The sequence below is a fragment of the Heloderma suspectum genome, chromosome 8 (assembly GCF_057233095.1).
Source record: "Heloderma suspectum isolate Gila_16-S chromosome 8, 16-S_ref, whole genome shotgun sequence".
Taxonomy (NCBI): Eukaryota; Metazoa; Chordata; class Lepidosauria; order Squamata; family Helodermatidae; genus Heloderma; species Heloderma suspectum.
This window is the reverse complement of record NC_139465.1, coordinates 20,311,537-20,331,761: the sequence shown is the minus strand read 5'-3', so window position 1 is coordinate 20,331,761 and position 20,225 is coordinate 20,311,537. Positions and strand designations below refer to the sequence as shown.

General features: G+C 42.8%; 2 protein-coding genes across 3 annotated transcripts in view; both read left to right on the top strand.

The window, feature by feature from the left end:
- The window catches only part of LOC146338905 (uncharacterized protein F13E9.13, mitochondrial-like), a 40,632-nt gene extending 34,066 nt beyond the window's left edge, over positions 1–6,566 (top strand). For both annotated transcript variants that reach the window (XM_084813059.1, XM_084813060.1), the window contains exon 7: positions 5,416–6,566. In XM_084813059.1, coding sequence (XP_084669185.1) covers positions 5,416–5,606 — 191 coding nt within the window. In that variant the 3' untranslated portion in view covers positions 5,607–6,566. The remainder of the gene's footprint in view (positions 1–5,415) is intronic.
- LOC146338904 (protein C19orf12 homolog) overlaps positions 1–20,225 on the top strand; it is a 64,287-nt gene that overhangs the window by 6,582 nt on the left and 37,480 nt on the right. The window lies entirely within an intron of this gene.

Genomic DNA, 20,225 nt, shown 5'->3' with positions numbered 1-20,225 from the left:
CCAATCATTTACTAAACAGGCACGAAAGAACAAATCGGACAGACCCAAGGCAGAGCTGTGGAGGAGAGTGTTGTTGGCTACGAATCCAAAAAACACTGCAGGGTCATCTGTGAAGGACAAGACAGGGGTGACTATGTCTTTGTCCAAGCCAATGTCCCCTCGCCTGGCAACTTCCCCCAAACAGGCTGATCTCTGACTCTGGGGTGCTCTTTAGCACTCTTGGTTCTGAGAAAGATCACTGACAAGGCAAAGATTCCAAAGTCGGGATCAAATGGCCTTAAAAAGAAAAAGGTGGCTGAAAAAACTTCCAAGCTGAAGATTCTGGCACCTCCTCCTTGGTTGGATTCACCAGTTTGTGTATTGTTGCTGATACTGACTGCTCCCATCGTCGAGCCAGTGTCTACAGCATCAGAGGGTGAAATCTTGGATTTTTCCCCTCCTCTGCCAGTCTCTTGGTCCCAAGAGATTGCTCCAGTAGGAGATCGTCAGTCGCCAATGAGGCAGGATGCCTCACACTGCTGTCTCTCGTCTCCTCGGGACTGAGAGCATCAGTGTTGTCATTCTCCCTACGGGGATCATCACTACGAGTCCCATTATAGGGAGAGGTCAAGGTCTCCTCATGGGGACAGGGACAGGAGTTCAGAATGGTCTTGCCCTCTACAGAGGCCTTACCATTTCAAGTATTGGCATAGATTTCAGGACTGAGAATATTTCTTTGATCATCCCAGATATGTGAGGGCAGCCCTGCCTTTATATCAACTGCAAGCGCTGGCAACTGTCTGTAATCCTCTGGCGGGAAATGAGTTCCTTGCACCTCCACCCATGCCACCTTGTTCCTCTTCGCTGCTGCGGAGCCAGCTGAGGGCCCCTAAACCAGTTCACTCAACTCCACCATCAGTATCGCACCCGATTCCACCTGCAGCTCCCATGCCACGAGCATCCCCACAGCACGACTCAGCTGATGACTACCAGTCAGACTCTTCCTCGTACTCTTCTGTCCCACCTTCCATCCCATCTCCAGATGACATAGTGGGGTCATAGTAGGGAGCATCTCCTTTAGAGGAAACATTCATCTTCGCTGAGCAGGTCAATAGGATGGCCCATTCATTCGGCATTGAAGTACAGCAGCTGGAGGAGCATGTGCAGGATCCTGTCTTCGACACAGTCCATATGGAGTTGTCAAAACCGGTGGTGGTTCCCTTCCTCCCAACTCTCCTTCAAACCATTCAGCAGTCCTGGAAGGCTCCATCAGCTATGGCACCAAAGTCAAAGCGCCTTGAGCCCCTTTATCACATACAGGGAAAGGACGCAGCATTCCTGTATTTGCACCATGACCCAGTTCCATCACTGTGGAGTTGGCACAAGGACAGTCAAAGAAACTTCATGTGTTGCCTGTAGATAAAGAAGGAAGGAGGTTGGATCTTCTGGATTGGAGAATGTATTCCCCTGCAGCCCTCAGACTCTGTGTGGCGAATTATCAGGCTATGATGGCCAGGTATCAGTTATTCTTGTGGGAGAAGATAGATTCTCTCTGTTCCTGTCTCCCGGAGGACCGGAAGGATCTCGCCAGGGCTTTCCATATGGAGGCCGTCGAGCTATCGAGACAACAAATCAGTAGTTCTCAGCATGAGGCTGACTGTAGCGCCAAGTAAGTGGTTGGCACCATCGCTCTCAGGAGGCATGTCTGGCTAAGTTCTACAAGCTTGACTCCTGAACCTCAGTCCCAAATAGAGGACCTGCCCTTTGATGGTGAAGGGCTTTTAAATTCCAAGACAGATGAGCAAATGGACTCTGCCCAGAAAGCAAAGGCAACCGTCCATAAGATGGGCCTGGGCCCTCAACCCGCGCAGCACCAGTAAAAGAGCTGAAAGTGGTTTCGGCCTCAACTGTGTGTAGCCAAACAACAGTTTGACCAATGCTGCCAGCCTATCCCAACCCAGAAAAAACAGCCTGCTCCATCTTCAATGTTCTGTCAAGGTCATAGCAGGCTTGAGTCATCCTCAAAACGTCGACTTTGACTTCCCGGCATTTGTCACCCCCAACCTCTTCAGTCAACCTGTCTTCAGGTCTGTCCTGGCATGTTTCCTGCAGACCTGCCTGGAAGGCAGTAACTTTGGACACCTCGGTCAGTCAGGGTTACATGATAGAATTTCACACCCACCCCCAGGGACTTTCCGCATTACTCCATCTTCACAAGCCCTCCTTCTGGGGATGTTCACCTTGCTTCAGAAGGAGCTGTCCAGAGAATCCTTCCATTCCAGCTGGAAGACTGCTTCTTTTCTCAGTATTTCACAGAACTGAAACAGGACGGAAGCTTCTGCCCCATCATGGACTTAAGGGACATGAACAAGTTTATCAACCCCAGAAGGTTCAGAATGATCACGTTGGCTATGATTCTTCTTCGGAGGAATGTTTGGTTTGCCACCATAGACCTGAAGGATGTATATTTTCTTATAGCAGTTGTGGACACCCACCACCGGTACCTACATGTCACCATCGGTACCAACATGTTCCAGTTTCGGGTCCTGCCCTTCAGTCTGGTGACTGCCCTGAGGGTTTTTACAAGGTGCACAGCGGTCGTGTGCGCGTATCTGAGCCTCCAGGGAATCGAGGTCTGTCGACTGGCTGCTCATCTTGGACTCCAAAGAGGATCTTTACCATGCCATCAGGATTGTTCTGAACCTTCTTGGTATGCTAGGCCTGTATGTCAACAAGGAAAAATCAAATCTGAAGCCTACTGAATGTCTCCAGTTTATAGGAGTGCTGCTAGACTTGACAGTTGCACGCACTTGCCTTCCTCAAAACCAGCAGGATCAGCTGGTTACTCTTGCGGAGACCATCTTCCTTCATCGATGGGTCACCACCTGCACCATTCTGGCTTTGCTGGGACACATGGCAGCTACGGTCGCAGTTGTTCAATGGGTGAGACCTTGGATGCGACCACTGCAGAACTTGTTGCTCCGAAATTTTGATTCCACCTCAGATGCTCGGTGTTGTTGACTCATGATCCCAAACGAAGTGTTCACGTCCCTTCTCTGATGGATGCAGCCGTCCAACTTGGACCGAGGAGTCCCCTTCATCCAGCCTTCTCATACATGAATCCTGATGACAGACACGTCTCTCTTGGGATGGGGAGCCCACTGTGCCCCGTTGCAGACCCAGGGCATCTGGTCTGCAAAGGAAAAGAAATGCCACATGAACTTCATAGTTTCTTGTGGCTTGAAAGGTGATGTGAGCTTTCAAGCCTTACCTTCAAGGATGACATGTGCAAATTCTGACTGACAGTACGACAGTTTTGTGGCACATCCAGAAGCAAGGTGGTCAGTCGTCTTCAGGTGATGCATTTCAGATACAGTGACAAGGGGAACTTTTTTATCTGTTCCCATCTTATCCAAGGTGCTGCAGAAGATAGCACATGACTGCATTCTAATTGCTCCTTGGTGGCTGAGGCAGCCATAGTTTCCAACCCTACTTCATCTGTCAATGAGGCAGTTCTTGCATCTTCCGCAAGTTCCAGACTTGATCTCAGGACCGAGACAGGATTCAACACCCGGATCTCGACACTCTGGAGCTATTGGCTTGGAGGATTTGGAAATGAATACCATTCCTCGAGTTCCGCTCGGAGTTCAGGCAGTTCTGGTTGCAGGTCAGAAGCCGGCTATACGGTAGGCCTATGCTGCGAAGTGGTCATCTTTTCTGACACTTGCTAATCTTCATGCTTTCAATCCTCTTTAGGCATTGGTTGAGAATATTCTTTTCTTCTTGCATAGTTTGTTTCAAAAAGGTTTAAAACTTTTGTCCATAAGAGTTTATTTGGTGGCTTTTTCTTGCTACAGAGGGTCAGTTCAAGGTTTTTCCCTCTTTATTCATCCTACTACTCGCCAGTTTCTGCGGGGTCTAAAGAACTTGGCACCTCCAGTATGAACTCTACTTCCTCAGTGGAGTCTCTCTGTTGTCTTGCATGCCATCTTCTCAAACCCTTCAGACCTCTGGCCATGACAGACCTTCTCCTGCTATTGTGGAAAGTTGCGTTCTTAGCCGCCATCACATCCTCCAGGTGTGTTAGTGAAATGGGTGCCTTACAAGTGGATCATCTCTACATGATTTTCCACAAGGACAAGGTTGACCTGAGACCAGACATTGACTTTCTACCAAAGGTGGTCTCTGATTTTCACATCAACCAAACCATATCATTACCAGCTTTCTTCCAGGACCCTTCTTCTGACCTGGAGAGAAAGTTGTATGCTCTCAATGTCAAGACGGCATTGGCTTTTTACAAATCCAGGATGGAGACATTCTGTACCACACAGCGCCTTTTTGTTAGTTATGGTGGTCCCAAGAAGGGCTCCCCCTGTCTCCTCCCAAAGTCCGGCTTCTTGGATCATGCAAACCATTGGTCTCGCCTATGATTTGTCTGGCTTGGAATGCTCTCCTCAAATCAGAGCACATTCCACCCATGGAGTAGCAATGTCTATAGCTTTTACCAAAGGCTTACCACTGTCGGATTTATGCAGGGCAGCAACATGGTCAAAACTGTCGACGTTTGTAAAGCACTACAAACTCGATGTCAGCACACATTCAGACTGTACTTCTGGGCGAGCCGTGTTGTCATCAGTCTTGGCGTAAGACCAGTACCCACCACTGGTAAGTGAGCTTGTTAATCGCCCATATGTGTGATGCACAGAGACCACGAAGAAGAAATGCAGGTTGCTTACCTGTAACTGTAGTTCTTCGAGTGGTCATCTGTGCATTCACAACCCACCCACCATCCCCGCTTCAGTGTCAATGTCGGACTCGATGTTCATACCGAGGCATGATTATTTTTCCTTTGGACCCGAGGCCACGCTAGGCAGTTTCAAGGAACTGAGGGAATGGGCGGGAACCCGCTGGGATATGCACAGTGGGCGGTGGTGGGAGGGTTCCCGCCAAAATGTTCCTCAGCTATAGAAGCTTCCCGAATGAGGCTCAGCGCAGGTTCAGAGCCCGTAAGCAACTGGCATTTACCAGGATTGGAACAAACCAGGATATTAAACCACTGTTTGAAGTTAGTTTAAGAACCCGGATTGTTCCAATTCTGGTAACCACAGTTTCTTGGCTTGGAAGTAATGACTGGCTGTGGTTAATTAATGAAGAAAGTCATCAGTCATAATGGGCCAAGCAGGAAGGAGAGGAGTGGCATGTGGATGGAGCTTGCAGGCACAAGGCTCATGCATTTCTCTTGCTTATTAAGCTGTGACATGTACATAGGAACAGAGCCTATATCTCTTAAACCTTCAAGAAGGATGGAACTATCAGTTGAAATCCATATTTAAAATGAACTGCAGTGTATGGTGCTGTTGTGTGTTGAACAACTGTGGCCTCAACTTTCCTGCTTTACAGGGTTTATTATGTGTATTCCTATTCCACTTTCTCTAGAAGTTGGACATGCTGTGAAGATTCCAGTGCTGGTTGGATCTGGAGTGACTCTGGAGAACGTGAAGAACTACCTGGGTGCAAATGCCTTGATCATTGGTTCATATTTCAAGAAAGAAGGCTATTGGGCAAATAGCATTGATCCAGATCGTGTGAAGAGGTTCATGGATCATATTGGTAAACTCAGAGAGTGAAATAATTAGCATCTGCTGCAAGCATACAGAATCCTTATGCTGCTTAAGTTGTGTCATATAGTACAACCTTACCAAATGCCTTACATTGTTATTATCCAAATGTTTGATACCTGGGGCAGGTTTTTTTTCCCGGGTTAAACATTGGAGGCACACTTCACTCTACATGGAAATCTTTCCTCATTTGCCTCTAGATAATATCTTACAGTGTCTCGCCCTGCACTTCACCCAGTCGGGTAAAAGGCTGTTCTTTCTGGGCAGTGATGATGCTTCTTGTGTCAGGAAATCTTGTTATGACCTTGCTGCCTCTCTCAGGATGGTGTTGCTGCTCTTATATGCTGATGGCAGGAGGGACTCAGTGCTGCTGGGTCTTCCCCACCCCAAGAGGTGTATAGTGGTGGTCCATCTTAGCAGCACATGACTGAGCTCTGTCATGCACTTTTGGAATCACTGTCTTAGCAGACGATCAGAAGTTCAGGCAAATGGGAATGATACTTACAGGGTTGCTGTGGTGGAGGAGGTAAGAGGAGAGAACTCAGTCAGAAAATCTGGCAAGCAGATATGGGAAATAGGGATTTTGCAATGAACCATGTACCAAGTAACTTTACTGTCATGGGCAGAGCAATCCTAAGTGCAGAGATTCACTAAGAGGCAGATCTGCTGGAATTACCCAGTGCAAATTCTGCTGCACCAAACTGAGGATGTGCAAATCAGCAGAGCTCAGCAAAGTTCTCCGAATTCCATCTGAAAGTCCGTATCAGATTGCGAGTCGTGTGTTTTTCTTTCTGCATGAAAATCTGTGCAGTTTTTCATGTGTATTTTCCCAAATGTACGCATTAGTTGTGCTCATCATTTAAAGGTAGGCATTCTTCTTCCAGTGATTAAAGCCTATTTGTGTGCATTTTTCAAAAGTACATAATTTTTCATGCACATTTTTCAAATATACACATGCTGTCAAATGAAGTTTTTTTTTGGTCCGCTAATCACATTGCAAGTTCAGAAATGTATGAGGTTTGATTGCAGATTGAGTCTTGAGTCTGTGTTTGGTTTGGAAGGTGTGAACTGGGTAAATCCTGATAAAATATGAACTGAAACAAATTTCTCATGCATCCCTAATTGAAACACTCTCTGGCCATGGAGTGGAGGGGCATTCACTGAGAGAAAAAAAAACTGCTTGGGAGGTGGGGTGGGGGAGAGAAATCCATAGAAATTATGCTGCCAGCAATCAATCACACCCACAGCCCACCCCAACAAATGCAGCCAATGAAGCCCCATCATCCACTGCACACACCCTCCCATCAACCTTACCAAGCATGCACACAGATTGCCTAATAAGTAGACAAATGGGGCCAAGGCACTGGGAGCAAGCTAGATCCCACTGTGGTGCAACCTGATAATGCAGCCACACGCACGCATCCAGCATGTCACTGGTTTGATCTCTGTGGAGCCTGTTTTTTAAAATTCCTAATTCAACCACACCCACAAGATCACCGGGCCCCCAGACAGTGCAAACGCTGCTGCTTCCCCCAAACTTGTGCATGCGCACGCACGCACACCACACTACAACGCCACACAGCACGATATTGGGCATTGCAAAAGACCAAGTGCTTATTGTGAAGTGAGCAAGAGACCACCACCACCCACCTGAAACCTGGGAATACAAAACTAGTCCAGGGAAGACAAACCACCAGATCCACCATTTGCCTGGTCTTCTCACAATACCCAAATTGTGTTTCCTTGGCCATCTATTGAACAAATTCTAATTTAGGCCCTGTGTTCCTGGATAATTACTTCCCTGTTCCATTCTTGAGCAAGGTTCTGGGGAAGGTGGTGGTATCTGAACCCCAGGTGAATTGAACTCAGTGATTTAGATCCACTCCGATCTGGCTTTGCATCTGTTCATCATGGTAAACAACAAGACTTGGTCATCCTGATAGATGCCTTGCACTAAGAAATGAATGTAGGTGGGGGGCAGCATGAGAGTGCTATCCTGTTCATTCTCCTGGACCTTCCAGTGGCCTTTGGTACCATCAACCATGACATCCTTCTAGGTCATTTGGCTGGGGCTGGTCTGAGCAGCTTGATATTAAGCAATTTCTGGTCTTTCCTGGCTGGGCGTACTCGATGGTGCTGGGGTATGTCTGTTCTAGCCCATGGCCCTTGGGGAGGAAAATACAAGGGGAAGGTGATACTTAAAAGTTTTGTACAAGCACATTATACAGAAAGTTTACACGGTGCAATTCTTTAAATGGCTGAATAGAAGGTAGATTCAGATCTCCTCACAGATCACTGAATGATTTCCATCTAATAGGTCAACAATTTCGGACGCTCAATTTTGTTAACAACAGCAAAAATTTAAGTATTATTTATTTCCCCTGCTCAAGTGAGGTGTTAAAATCCCTGATTTGTGGTAACAGAGGTAGATTTGTACTTGTATTATTGCAGTGTGTGATTTATGGCTTCAATGGGTAATTGGTTCTTCTCAGTAAGCCAACATTTTGCAGCTGGCTCTGCCTTTCAGTCACCATGTTGCACTGGTTGGGGTTATAGCAGAGAACAAAGTAGATCCGGGCAGTCCAAAGTCTTCCCACCCCTGCTTTAAAACACCAATTCTTGCATTCTAAGGTTAGGAAGAAGTTTTTGACTCTTCTGTGTCTGGAGTCTTCCCCCTCCCCACCCCCAGCCCACCCCAGAAGTTTTGTTGTCATGCTGTATTTTTGTCTGATGAAATTATCACCAGCTTGAAACTGCATTTTGAGAAAACCCTGTTATTGGAGCCCTAGACATCATCTAATAAACAGCCTAATGTTTTTCAAGTGTTACAAACACGATTCTAGGAAGGCATTTAGAAACTGCATTAACGCAGCTGATAATGACTGTTCAGGGGTGATGATAGTTGTGATTTTACAGATGCTGACTTGCTAGAAGTCACATTCATTCATTATTGGGAAGGTGAAGCTATAATGTGTTACTACAGTGATGCAAGTTAACAAGGAAAAAATAAGATTACTTGATTCTCTCCTTTATACTCAGTTAACTCAAAGTGTAATCGCTGCTGGTGCCACTGGAGTTGTGTCAAGATAAAATAGTTTGAGTGGAGCCCAGCGTCTTAATCAATGTTGTTGTATATGCAGTAATTACTACCAATTGTGTGTGGGTGCCAGCATTGTGTACATGCTACAACTGTAACGTCTGAAGTAGACCTCAGTGTTCATTGCTTGATGACTTTCAGCTGAATGTGTGAACTGCCTTCAGTGAAAAGTCACGTAAAATGAAGTGATGTCTCATAATGCAAAAGTTCTGTCTGTGATGGCTGTTTCACATGTGCAACTCATCACTTGATATGGCAGCCACTGAGTGATGAATATGCATGTGTAAACTGTGCCAAATGTGCTCGGACTATTTTGAATATGGGCCATTCTGCAATAAGGGATGTCTAGTACATTCCAAGGGGCTGTCATATTGTAGGATAACAGGCAGTGCCTCAAAATGAGGGATATCTAGCCCCCTGATATGGATCTCTTTAACTTATGCTTTGTTTAGTTTGTTGTTTGTTTATTTGTTGTCTTTAAATCTTTCCTTTCTTCCATGGAGCTCAGGGCAGCATATGTGCGTTCTTCAGCAGCTTCCCATCCAGGCTGATATGAGGCCCAAACTTGCTTAGCTTCAGCAAGATGGCTGCTGCCTCATGTGCCTTCAGACCATGTCCTGTGACACACAAAAAAATCTCAGTAGGAATTCTACATTTGTTTTGCATCGACTCAACAAAAGAACAAGAATGTGAGCTCATCCATTGTTTATAATGTGGCCCTAATTATGGAAATCATTCTGCTCCACCTAGTGCTGTCATGCAGTAACTAAATTTAAAGTCCTCTGCAGCTGCAGGCATTTAAGTGTAGTCTTGTTCTCTCCTATTCTTTGCATATGGCACATTATGTGGGACTTTAAATTTATCTGAGATGGGGATTTCAAGACATTTTGATACTTGAGTCACAAAGTTATCAGAATCCTAAAGCATGGTCTGAAGGCATATGGCACACTAACCTTGCCGAAGCTAAGCAGGTTTGGGTCTGGTCAGTACCTGGGTGGGAGCCCACCTACGAACCCTGTGCATACTACTTTGCATTCCATCAAACAAAGGCAGGATATAAATTAAACTGTGCCCCCACCCCCTGCATTAACAACATCATCCTCTTAAATAACTGATCATTTGTCACACTTTAATGGTGCCCCAAATCTGTCTACCAGAGGCAGCTGCTTTAATCTGCCTTGTGGAGTCCAAGATAGATTGTTGTGAGATGATTTAACCTTGGAGTGTAAGGCTGGGATTGGTTTTGAGTTCTTCCAGCCTTATGATTCTACACTTAGGAAATAACTATATCACAACCTCTATTGGTTTTATACACGTTTAACTGTTGTAGTTAAAGAAGCCCCAAAGAATCTTGGGATTTGTAGTTAGATGAGAATTCTAAGAATTGTCAGAGTTCCCTTCCATCTCCCCCCCCCCCGCCCCGAGTCCAGTCAGAACTTCAATTCCCAGAGTTCCCTGGGGAGAGGGAATGTCTATTAAACCAGTTTAAGACTGCAGTTTAGATAGGCCTTCAGAGAAACAAAGCATTTGCATGCTGCAGCAATGTCTAAATGAACTGCAAAGGAGCAAGAAGGTAACATACCTGGAAAATCATCCATCTCCTGAACGTGTGATGTTTAGAACATTCATCAAATACTTCATGGCATCTCTGTTCAATTACAGCAGCTCCACGCACCAAGTCCAAGCACTTTAAAAACTGCAGAAAGGCCCATCATTTGGCCTTAAATTATGAGACACAAAACAGTAACTGTGGGATTTAGTGGGCTAGCATCAAAGTAAATCTGATTTAAAATCCACAGGGGAAGATTGATTGCCTCCCCTTTATCATGTTCACTGCTGCAAGTATTTGTTTAGTAGCGTTAAGCATCTGCTTGTGTGTTGCAAGCAGATGCTGTAAGTAGAATTTGACCTTTCTGTTTTGGAAATTGCTTGAATGTTTAATGTTAAAATATTAAGTTATCAGAAAGGCTCATCTCTTTGGGAGAAAAGAATGCTCAGTTTTACACCATGCAAGTTCTTAAAGTGCTGTAAGAAGCATGAATAACTTTGGAGAAGAACAAAGCAAGCAGTGTTAATGTGGAGAAACTCTGGAAGTAAATAACAGCTGTTCAAGGAGACATCTTTTAAATATGTATTAATTAATTTGAAGTGCATCGCTTAAATATGCAAAGAGATTATCTTGTGTTAATTTACATTAAAACACTACAGCACTTGCCAGGTTCATTATAGTATCCTAAGATATCACCCCAGCCTACGCAGCAGCATTTTCTTGGGTGTTGATTGCTTTAGATTTGGCCTTTAAAAAATGTCAGTTAGCTGCCTCTTGTCTGGTAGGATCTGTCCTTATTCCCGCATTTCAGTCTTATGTAGTTAGTGCAATTTCTATCAAGTGAAACATGGGTTCAGACGGTTAGAAGAAACTCCAGGTAAAGGAGATATTAGTCAGACTTAAATCGCGGAGGGGTACTCTTTGCAGAGAAAAGTAATGACAATGGGGTTTGTTGTCTGAGAGATCAATGGCCTTGAGTGAGGGGATTCACCTGTGGTTAAAGAGATCCCATTTTGGGTCTCAATGTTTGAGAAAATAATGGTATTGCAATCTCTTACCCTGAATGGATGGCATCTATAGCTCAAAATGTATTGATTCTTTTAGTCAGGTTGTGGTTTCTGTGACCAGAGGTAGGATTGCTGTTGTCTGTGTTGGGGCTACATTCCAATGCCCATTCCATGAACAAGTGTTAGCATGATGGTGTCTAGTGTGGCTCAATGATAGAGATGTAAAATTTCCAGAAATTTTGAAGCCATGGAAAAAAACCAGACATTTTGGGAAAAATGGAAAAATAAGCAATATTTATTTTTTAGTTATCTTTACAGATCTAAAGTCACTTTGTTGCTTTAGGACAGCCTTCCCCAACCTGGTGCCCCCCAGATGTTTTGGACTTCAGCTCCAGACAGCATGGCCAATGGTCAGAAAAGCTGGGCATTGTCGTCCAAAACATCTGGATGGTACCAGGTTGGGGAAAGCTGCATTAGGAACATATATTATGTAAAACATGGTTTGCTCATAAAATTACCATTCAAATTAAAAACTTTTGAAAGTAAACCCAGTTAGTAAATTTGTAATTACTGTTTAAATAAACTATACTTTTACATTTAATATACCAAACATGAGCAAACCAAGCTATACATGACGCACTTTAGGTTCCTATTTTCTGTTGGACCAGAGGGAACTTCAGCAAGTAGTCCATGAAACATCTGAATCATCCTAGAAACCAGAAGAAGCAGAACTATCTCTAACGATAGTTCACAGGAGGCTGTTGCAACTGGTATTTTAAGATCTCCGTCTGCTTTGCAATGCCGACGTTGGGCTTATTTGCATGTGAAGCAAAAAACAAAACAAAAAAACCTTCGTCTCCATCAGTAATGTCCAAAATGGGACATTTTCTGAATGATTTATCTGAAAGACTGCATTCTTTCATATGTGCCCACCCAGGTTTTAAGATCTTCCAGGGAGATCTTTCTCTTGGACCTGCAGCCATCGAAGATGTGTTTGGTGGAGACATGAAAGAGGGCCTTCTCGGTGGCTGATCCCAGGCTCTGGACCTCCCTGGTGAAGGAGGCTAGGTTGGCCCTCTCTCTCTTGTCCTTCTGCCAGTAGGCAAACATGTTTTTATCTAGGCAGGACTTTGACATATAAGCTGGTCTGTTGCTGAAGGGAGTTCTATTGGGTTGGTTGCAGTTTTTCTTTTGGTGTTGTGCTTTTAATTTGTTTTTAAAATGGTTTTAACTATGTTTCTGTTTTAATATCCATTTATTGTTGTTAGCTGTCCTGAATGCCATTTTTGGTGGAAAGGCAAGATATGAAATACATACATACATACATACTCCATGTGTCAGAATTTCTTATCCTGCTAAAATAATTGCATCATTCTATTTTTTATTTGTACCCTGCCTTTCTACCAAAAAATGGCACTCAAGGCAACTAATGGCACTCACGGCAGCTATTTTATTCTTTCGGTTCTGAAATGTTTTGTGTATTGAGCTGTGTGGGATCTGTAACAGTATAGCGTCCCTGTTCCTGCAAGTATGGAGGTGGCACTTCATCCTTAGGATGAAGAAGAGGCTAGATGAAGAAGAGGCTTCCCCAGCATGGTGCCCTCCAGATGTGTTGGACTACAACTCTGGGAGTTGCAGTTCAACACATCTGGATGGCTCCCAACTGGAGAAGGGTAGGCTAGATCCTTGTCCTTAATGATGACATCTTCAGTATGAAGATTGAAGATTTTTCATTTACTGCTTTCCTAGCCTAAAACAATAGCTTTGAAGTGTGGGATTCTTACTATTTGCGTTCTGGTTTACCTGGCCTTTTTAAGCATACTGCCCTCACATTTTCAACCTTATTGCCACTTTAGCCATGCGGACTAGAGAATTAAGGGGCAAAAATGCTGGGATTGCATACTTCTGAAGCACAATAAGTGCCATGTAGGAGGAGCCTTCATGTGTCGTGCAGGTTGCATATTGTCGCTTAAAAGGATTTCGAGCTGCAGAATGCTGTGATTTGCCAGTATATTCCTTTCATCTGAAGCAACAAATGCCATTTCTAGTAAGGCCTAATTTTACAGATCTTTAGTCTGTAGAATCTGCAAATGTTGCTGGAATAAAGGACTGTTGGAAGGAGAAACTGCAGGTCTGGTAGCAGTTTGCATTTTCAACAGTTTATCAAGGGTAACAGAATACAGATTTCCTTTGGGGAATATTAGTTCTTAAGTTTACAAAGTGCTTCAGCTGTAAATACCCATAAAAATGACAATTTGGTAGGTCATATTTATTTTTAAGCAGGTCAAAGGACATTAGCATGTTCAACTACATAAATCTGTCAGGTACAGTACAGAAATTTTCATGTCTCAAAATTACAAGAGGTTTTGCTTCTAGGCTAATAGAAGGTGCGAAAACATCGCCAAGGACAAATAGAAGGTCTGTAGTTTTCTGCGGTTTTTTCCCTGAGGATTGATTCATTCACATGTTACTTTTTGTCACATTAGAGTCACCACCAGGTAACTTTTGGCACATAAGAGTTTTGTGCAGTTGATGTTTTGAATCCATGAGCCTCCTTGTTGGTGGCTAATATTTATTTTGACGATTTGAGTTTGTCAAATTGTTTTGACGATTTATTTTGTCAAGAAATTGTACATCAGCCGGGGTTGTGCTGAATGCACTTGTGGACTTTGGGATTAGTCTTTACTCCTATTCCTGGACAGTCATAATACTCCCTGTCTTCTTTTGTGTGACTGGGATAACGTTATCTATCTATATTAAGTTCGTATCCTACCTGAGCTCAAAGTGGCATCCATAGGTTTATCATATTTTATTTGCACAACCACCTTATGATTTATTCAGTCGTGGGCCAGTTGAAATGCTTAGAAAATGCATGTGGTACAGTCCTTTTTATCATGACATTTTATTTTATTTTGAAATAAAGTTAACAAAACAAAGGCAACAAAAAGAACACACATACTAAATCAAGATCACAAAAGAAACAAAAGCATTCACTAATTATTCTGAGTCTACAACTGCTATGCTTATGGAACATCTACAGTTAAACAGTCTAAGTAGGAGCTCAATAACTAATGAAAGAATAAAAATACAAGTTATACAGCATATAAAAGGAGCATGTGCGAGTGGGTGTTACTTTGTATATATGCACGTATTAGTCAGAAAAAAATATAGGCAACTGTACTTGGTTGGAATTTGATCAAAAGTTAGAAGGGCTTCAGCACAAGAAATAAATGGAAACCATGGTGCCAGAATATCTTTATTAAAGATAGGATTCCTTGCTTGCTGCACTTGCTGAGTAAGTTTATATGTAGTCATGGTCTCCCAAATTTTATCAGTCCATTGCTGTTTAGTTGGTTGCTTTGGAGATTTCCAATTACATGTTACACATGGCTTTGCAGGTACAGTCCTTCTGAAACTGCCACTTGACAAAGTAGGTGGTAGGATTCCCTAGCTTGAATGCTTACCTAGACTATAGATCCCTGCATGAAGAAAGCTAGCTTGTCAGGGAAACATTTAGGAGTAATGTCATGCTACCTGTCCCATGTGCAAGGATTTTTTTAAAAAGAAGGTGCATTCAAACATGAGACTTCTCTGTCCCCCTCCTTCCTCTCATTCTGACATAGTATTTCCTCATAGAAACTTCCTGGGCTTCTGGGTGCCTAAGGTGTAGCTGAAATTGTGGGAAATTGTCCCTGGAAAAGAATGTACAATACGTTGTAGGATTTTTCATAGAAATATCCCATTTTCACATGAGTGGACTCAAGCACAGCCTGGGATTTTCCATCTTTGCTGCACATGCAGATACATTGAGTTGGAGAGGCCAGTGGGCTGCTCACAGGATCTAAGGTGCCTGCAGAGTTTGGGTGCACTGGATGGGTGTGCACCGAGCCCCTCCATGGAAGTGCCTCTAGAAGCAGACTCAGACAAGGTTCTGGTTAGAAGAGGAGAGACAAGATGGGCTCCCCACACTGGAAGCATTCAAGATGAGGCTGGACAGCCATCTGTCGGGGATGCTCTGACTTGGATTCCTGCACTGAGCAGGGGGTTGGACTCGATGGTCTTGTAGGCCCATTCCAACTTTACTATTCTATGATTCTATGAAGGATGACATGTACTGCATTTACATGACTTTTTCTAACTCCAGCAGTACAGAAAATCCATTTGCTAGATTCGCCAATGAGGTATGATTGACTCCCTCCCATTGGCACAATAGGATTTCCTCCCTTTCCTCCTTCCCCACCTTTAATTTAACTTGCAATGTTAACAGGCAAGCAGTAGCAATCCCCCACCCTACATGCATGCACACGCAAAAATAATATCCATTTTGCTTTGCTATCTATCTCCTTTGATCTAAGATACAGAACCTGATGGATGCTCTAGGTAAATCAAACTTTTTCTGTCTGCCAAAAGGGTTTTGCAAAAGCTTATTTTGTGCCATTACCATTTTTCTGTTTCTAGCGGTAAATCAAAAAAGTATCAACCCATTCATCCACTTTAAAAGAACGCCTTGCCTTTGCGTAATTACCCAGGTCCAGTGGAGATCTCCATACACAGTAAATCTGTTCATTTAAAAGGTTTCACTTTAAGTACAGTGGTGACATAAATTGGTGGAGAGCAAATTTATTTATTTAATAGGTTTATTCTTTTAACTGTCCTGATAACTGTTAAGACTTCTGCTGTGTCATTTGGCGGGGCTCTTGCTAATGTCTCTGATTTATTTCTGCAGTGGATATTTATGTACGAAGGTTTAACTCCATGTAAGACTGGTGGAAATTGGTATATGGTTATGATTTATTCTCATTACAGGCCTATACTTAACTGGCCTTCAGTGGGACCTTCATTGTCTATAGCAGATCCCTGAGAAATCTTGTTAAGTAGCTTAACAAGTGCAACAAGGAAAGCTTGAGATAAAATAAGCATGAGGCTGTGTCCACTTAGGACCAATTCATACTTGAAGTCTTGCCCTCTAATCAAAGATGTGTGGAGATATGCAGAGGGGGTGAAGATTGAAACTGATTAGCACGGCTTTACTGCTACTGCTGGTTTCCCTTGAGGACTGACTTTGAGAAATGGGTGAGACTTGATGGGTCAGCACCTCAATCTTCTTCACCTAAAGTGGCTTGCTAGTGAGTTCTGTTGCCATACATAGCATTTTCTTCTCACCTCAAGTGTCTCCAGTTAGGCAAAGGGGCCAGGGAGTACATCCCAGTAGCCTGGATTTAGGCAGGGGTCTCCAGCTGCCAATCTGTACTGCAGAACACCTCCTGTAGCACTGCCATGGCACCAATCCTGAACTGGCAGTGGTATTATTTATTATTTATCCCATTTATATCCTGCCTCCCCACCCCAAAAATGGCACTTATAACTACTGGTAGCTTACCTACTACTGTTTGGTAAACTGCAGACCTAATAAAGAAGAAGAGAAGGAGAGAGCCTGTCTGAGAGGGGGATACCTTTGTTCAGTTTTCTCCTTTCCTAATTGCAGCAGGGGCTTGTTTTACCCTACAAGACAGTCAATGCAGTAGAGAAATTGACTAGATCAGATTGCAAGCCATTTCTGGCCAAGTCAGTTTTACTCCTAAGGACAATAATTATAAATGTTCTTGAAGGTGATGGAGAGAGGACGCTACACATTGCTCAGGATATATTAATATATCTTACCCCACTCTTAAAATGTTTCTGAATGACAGGATGTTACTGTCTCTGTGTGTGGAGTGCATAGTGCAAGGCTATTTGTTTTCCTTTCACAAGTCTTTGTGAGTAGATATGCACTAGAGCTAATAGAAATCTTAGTCAATTAATAATATGAATGTTAATACATTAATTTATGAATTAAAGATTGAATCTGCACAGATTTGCTCTGCATATAAAAAAACAATCTACAGGAAAAAGTTTGCTTCTTTTGTTTTAGGATGATGAAAATGTGTCGCGGTAGGCATTGTCTTAGAATAAGTATTCCCTCTTCTCCCTAACACAGGAGGAAATGCTTCTTTTAAGATGGCTAATACCATATGCAGGTTTTATAAATACTTGCATTAAAAATAATGTTTAAAAGAATGTGCTACTCAATTAATCAAGAGCACATTTAATCAACGAAATGTACCAGCATACACCCATACTTTATTGTTCTGTTGTATTCAGGAAAAAAATAACAACTTAGCTTGGCAGGGAGATTGTCCTACTCATCATCATCATCATGATGTCACAGGCACTATCCAAGAGGTGCCTACAAGAGCCATACATACATCTGTTGCAGTTGTCACGCTTGTACTAATAGGAGTTGAGGCTGATTCACTCATGCATGCACATAACTAGTTTTCTTTACACTTGATGGGCAGCTGTATGTCTGTATTGTGTTTTAGGTGATATCAACATTCTGTCTGGTGCTGTATGTGTGATGGTCCATTCACATATGTAACTCATCACTTAATGTTGCACTTATCAAGTGATGAACATGTACGTGTGAACCAGCTTCTGAGTTATGGCTTTTTCCAGGTACTGCTTGTAGTTCTTAAACAGCACAGCTCTAGTTTCAGTCAACTTAATTGGTTAAATTAATAGATTAAAAGCAGTTGATTGTCAAAAAAGGTGTCCCTCCATTAATCAATAAGCCGATTTTAAATTTTAAGAATTGTTTTAATGCAAGTACTTATGAAAACTGCAAATGTCAAATCCTATCTCAGAAGAGGCATTCCCTTCCTTTGCAAGAGAGGAGGAATGTGTTTTTTTCCTAAGATGATGTCTGCTGTGACACATGGGTGCATCATTTATGCTATGGGATCCCACAAGGTTCTATCGTGAAAAAAAAATGGGCGGAAGTGTGCTCCTTGTGACTTTGTAAAACCACTTATGCTTGCAAAGTTATATCAGATTTCTTAAGATGGTGGAGGAAATTCAGTCTGAATGTGGTAGATGCATTATTTTTCTTTATTGCTACTTCACAAATTACAAGTCCTTGTATTTAAAAACAGGCTCTGGGGCTAATCCTACAGAGTAAATAGAAGGGCTGGAGCTCACTGGTAGAGCACATATATCTGGAGCACACTGGTAGAGCACATATATCAGTGTTAGAGCACATATATCTTGCATTCATATGGTTCCTGGTACAATCCCTGGCACCTCCACGTGGTCTGGAAAACCCTGGAGAGCCGTTGCCAGTCACTATTGGGCAACACGTGGCCCCCGTGGCCATTTTGCAAGGTATATCCATGCATGGAATTTGCTGTAGTGGTGGCAAAAGTCACAGTGATTTTGCAAGAAAACAAGGCACCTGCCTGATGCAGACAATACTGAGCCAAATAAACAAATGGTCTGAATCTGTATAATGCAGCCTATGCCTACAGGACTAGGCCTGAGCTCAAAGTAAGCCCTGTTTCTTCATATAACAGAGCAAGGAAAGACCTTGCTGAGAAACTGAATATAAAGCCTAATATAGTTGGCCTGAAATCAACCATAAGTGTATATCATGCCTCTCCCCAATCACACAGTTAAAGAAGATATTAGGGAAATAAATCAATAACAAAAAAATTAAACTAAAGGTATTTCACAAAGAAAGAGGACTCTGAACAATATTTTGGTAAAATGAGCATTAAAAATAGAAGCCGTTTGTCATCCTCCCATAAACCATTTTCCCTTCTTAAATCCTATTTGTAACTCTCAAGGGTGTCAGTTCTAAAGCAGACAGGCCCAGCTGGTGGAAACTTACAAGTGAAAGGCTGCATTTTTTAGCGGCTCCAAAGTTATTTTTAGTAAACATCTTTAGCTTTCCAATAAATGAAGATCAAAAGGCGGTGTCTTAATAAAAATGGGAAAGGATGAACAAATACCAGAGCAATGAAGCAGATAATGATGATGATGATGATGATGATGATGATGATGATGATGATAATAATAATAATAATAATAATAATAATAATAATAATAATATGCTTGGTAACTCTGGGGAGCCTTTGTCACTGATAGCTGCATCTGTTCCCTGACCCATGTTGCATTTACCCTCAGTTTCAAACTGTTTAGCCTCTACTGTCCACAAGTTTCCAAGCTTTCTTCCACAAATATAAAATCCAGGAAGTTCTTAAAAAAAAAAAAAGTGTGTGTGTTGTCACCCAATTAAAGAACCAAATATTGGGCTGCAACTCCCATCAGCCTTAGCTGGCAACCACTTGTTCCCCATGCCCAGTTTAAAACAACAGGGTTTTTTTTTGGGGGGGGGGGAACCATCATCCTCTTACACGAGAGGGAATGCCTCCTCAAAGATGGTGCGTAGTATCTGCAGTTTTTCTAAGTGCTTGTGTGTTTCAAAAATAAATTTAAATCTGGTCCCTGACGACTGGGCGATGCCTTTTTAGTTGCCTATTTAGTCAGGCAGCAGACTAATGACATTGCTAGTACATATAAATCCTAGTTCTGCTCTAGCTATCAGGATTCTCCTCTGTACTATTTGTTGATTTAATGTAATAAATGTATATACCACCTTTCAATCATTATTTCCAGGGAGGTTTGTATAGAAAATGGTATAAAACAAATACATAATACAATGAATAATAAAACATGGCAGCATACAGCATTTCACCATGCTAAAAGGCGTGGAAAAAACAACGTGTTTTAAAAGGCCTGATGCTGAAAAGTCAGTAAAGTAGGCACCAGGCACGCTTGCTTAAAGAGCAAATTCTATAAGTAGAGTGCCTTAACCAAGAAGGCTCTCTCCCTAGTTGCTACCTGCCAGACCTCTAATGTTGGAGGGACTTGGAGGATTTCTGAAGATGTCAGTACATGGGCAGATTGACATGGGAGGAGACAGTGTTTCAAGAGTTCAGGCTCTCTTATGCCTATGTGTATTTCTAAACCCCATATTTCTGCTGCTGTCTACTCAGTACTAGATTCCTACACTGATGGGACCTATGCCACACTGATTTTGGGGACGTCCCCTTTCTGGTATCATCCATGTTCCACATTCCCTTTTGACTGCACTCAGG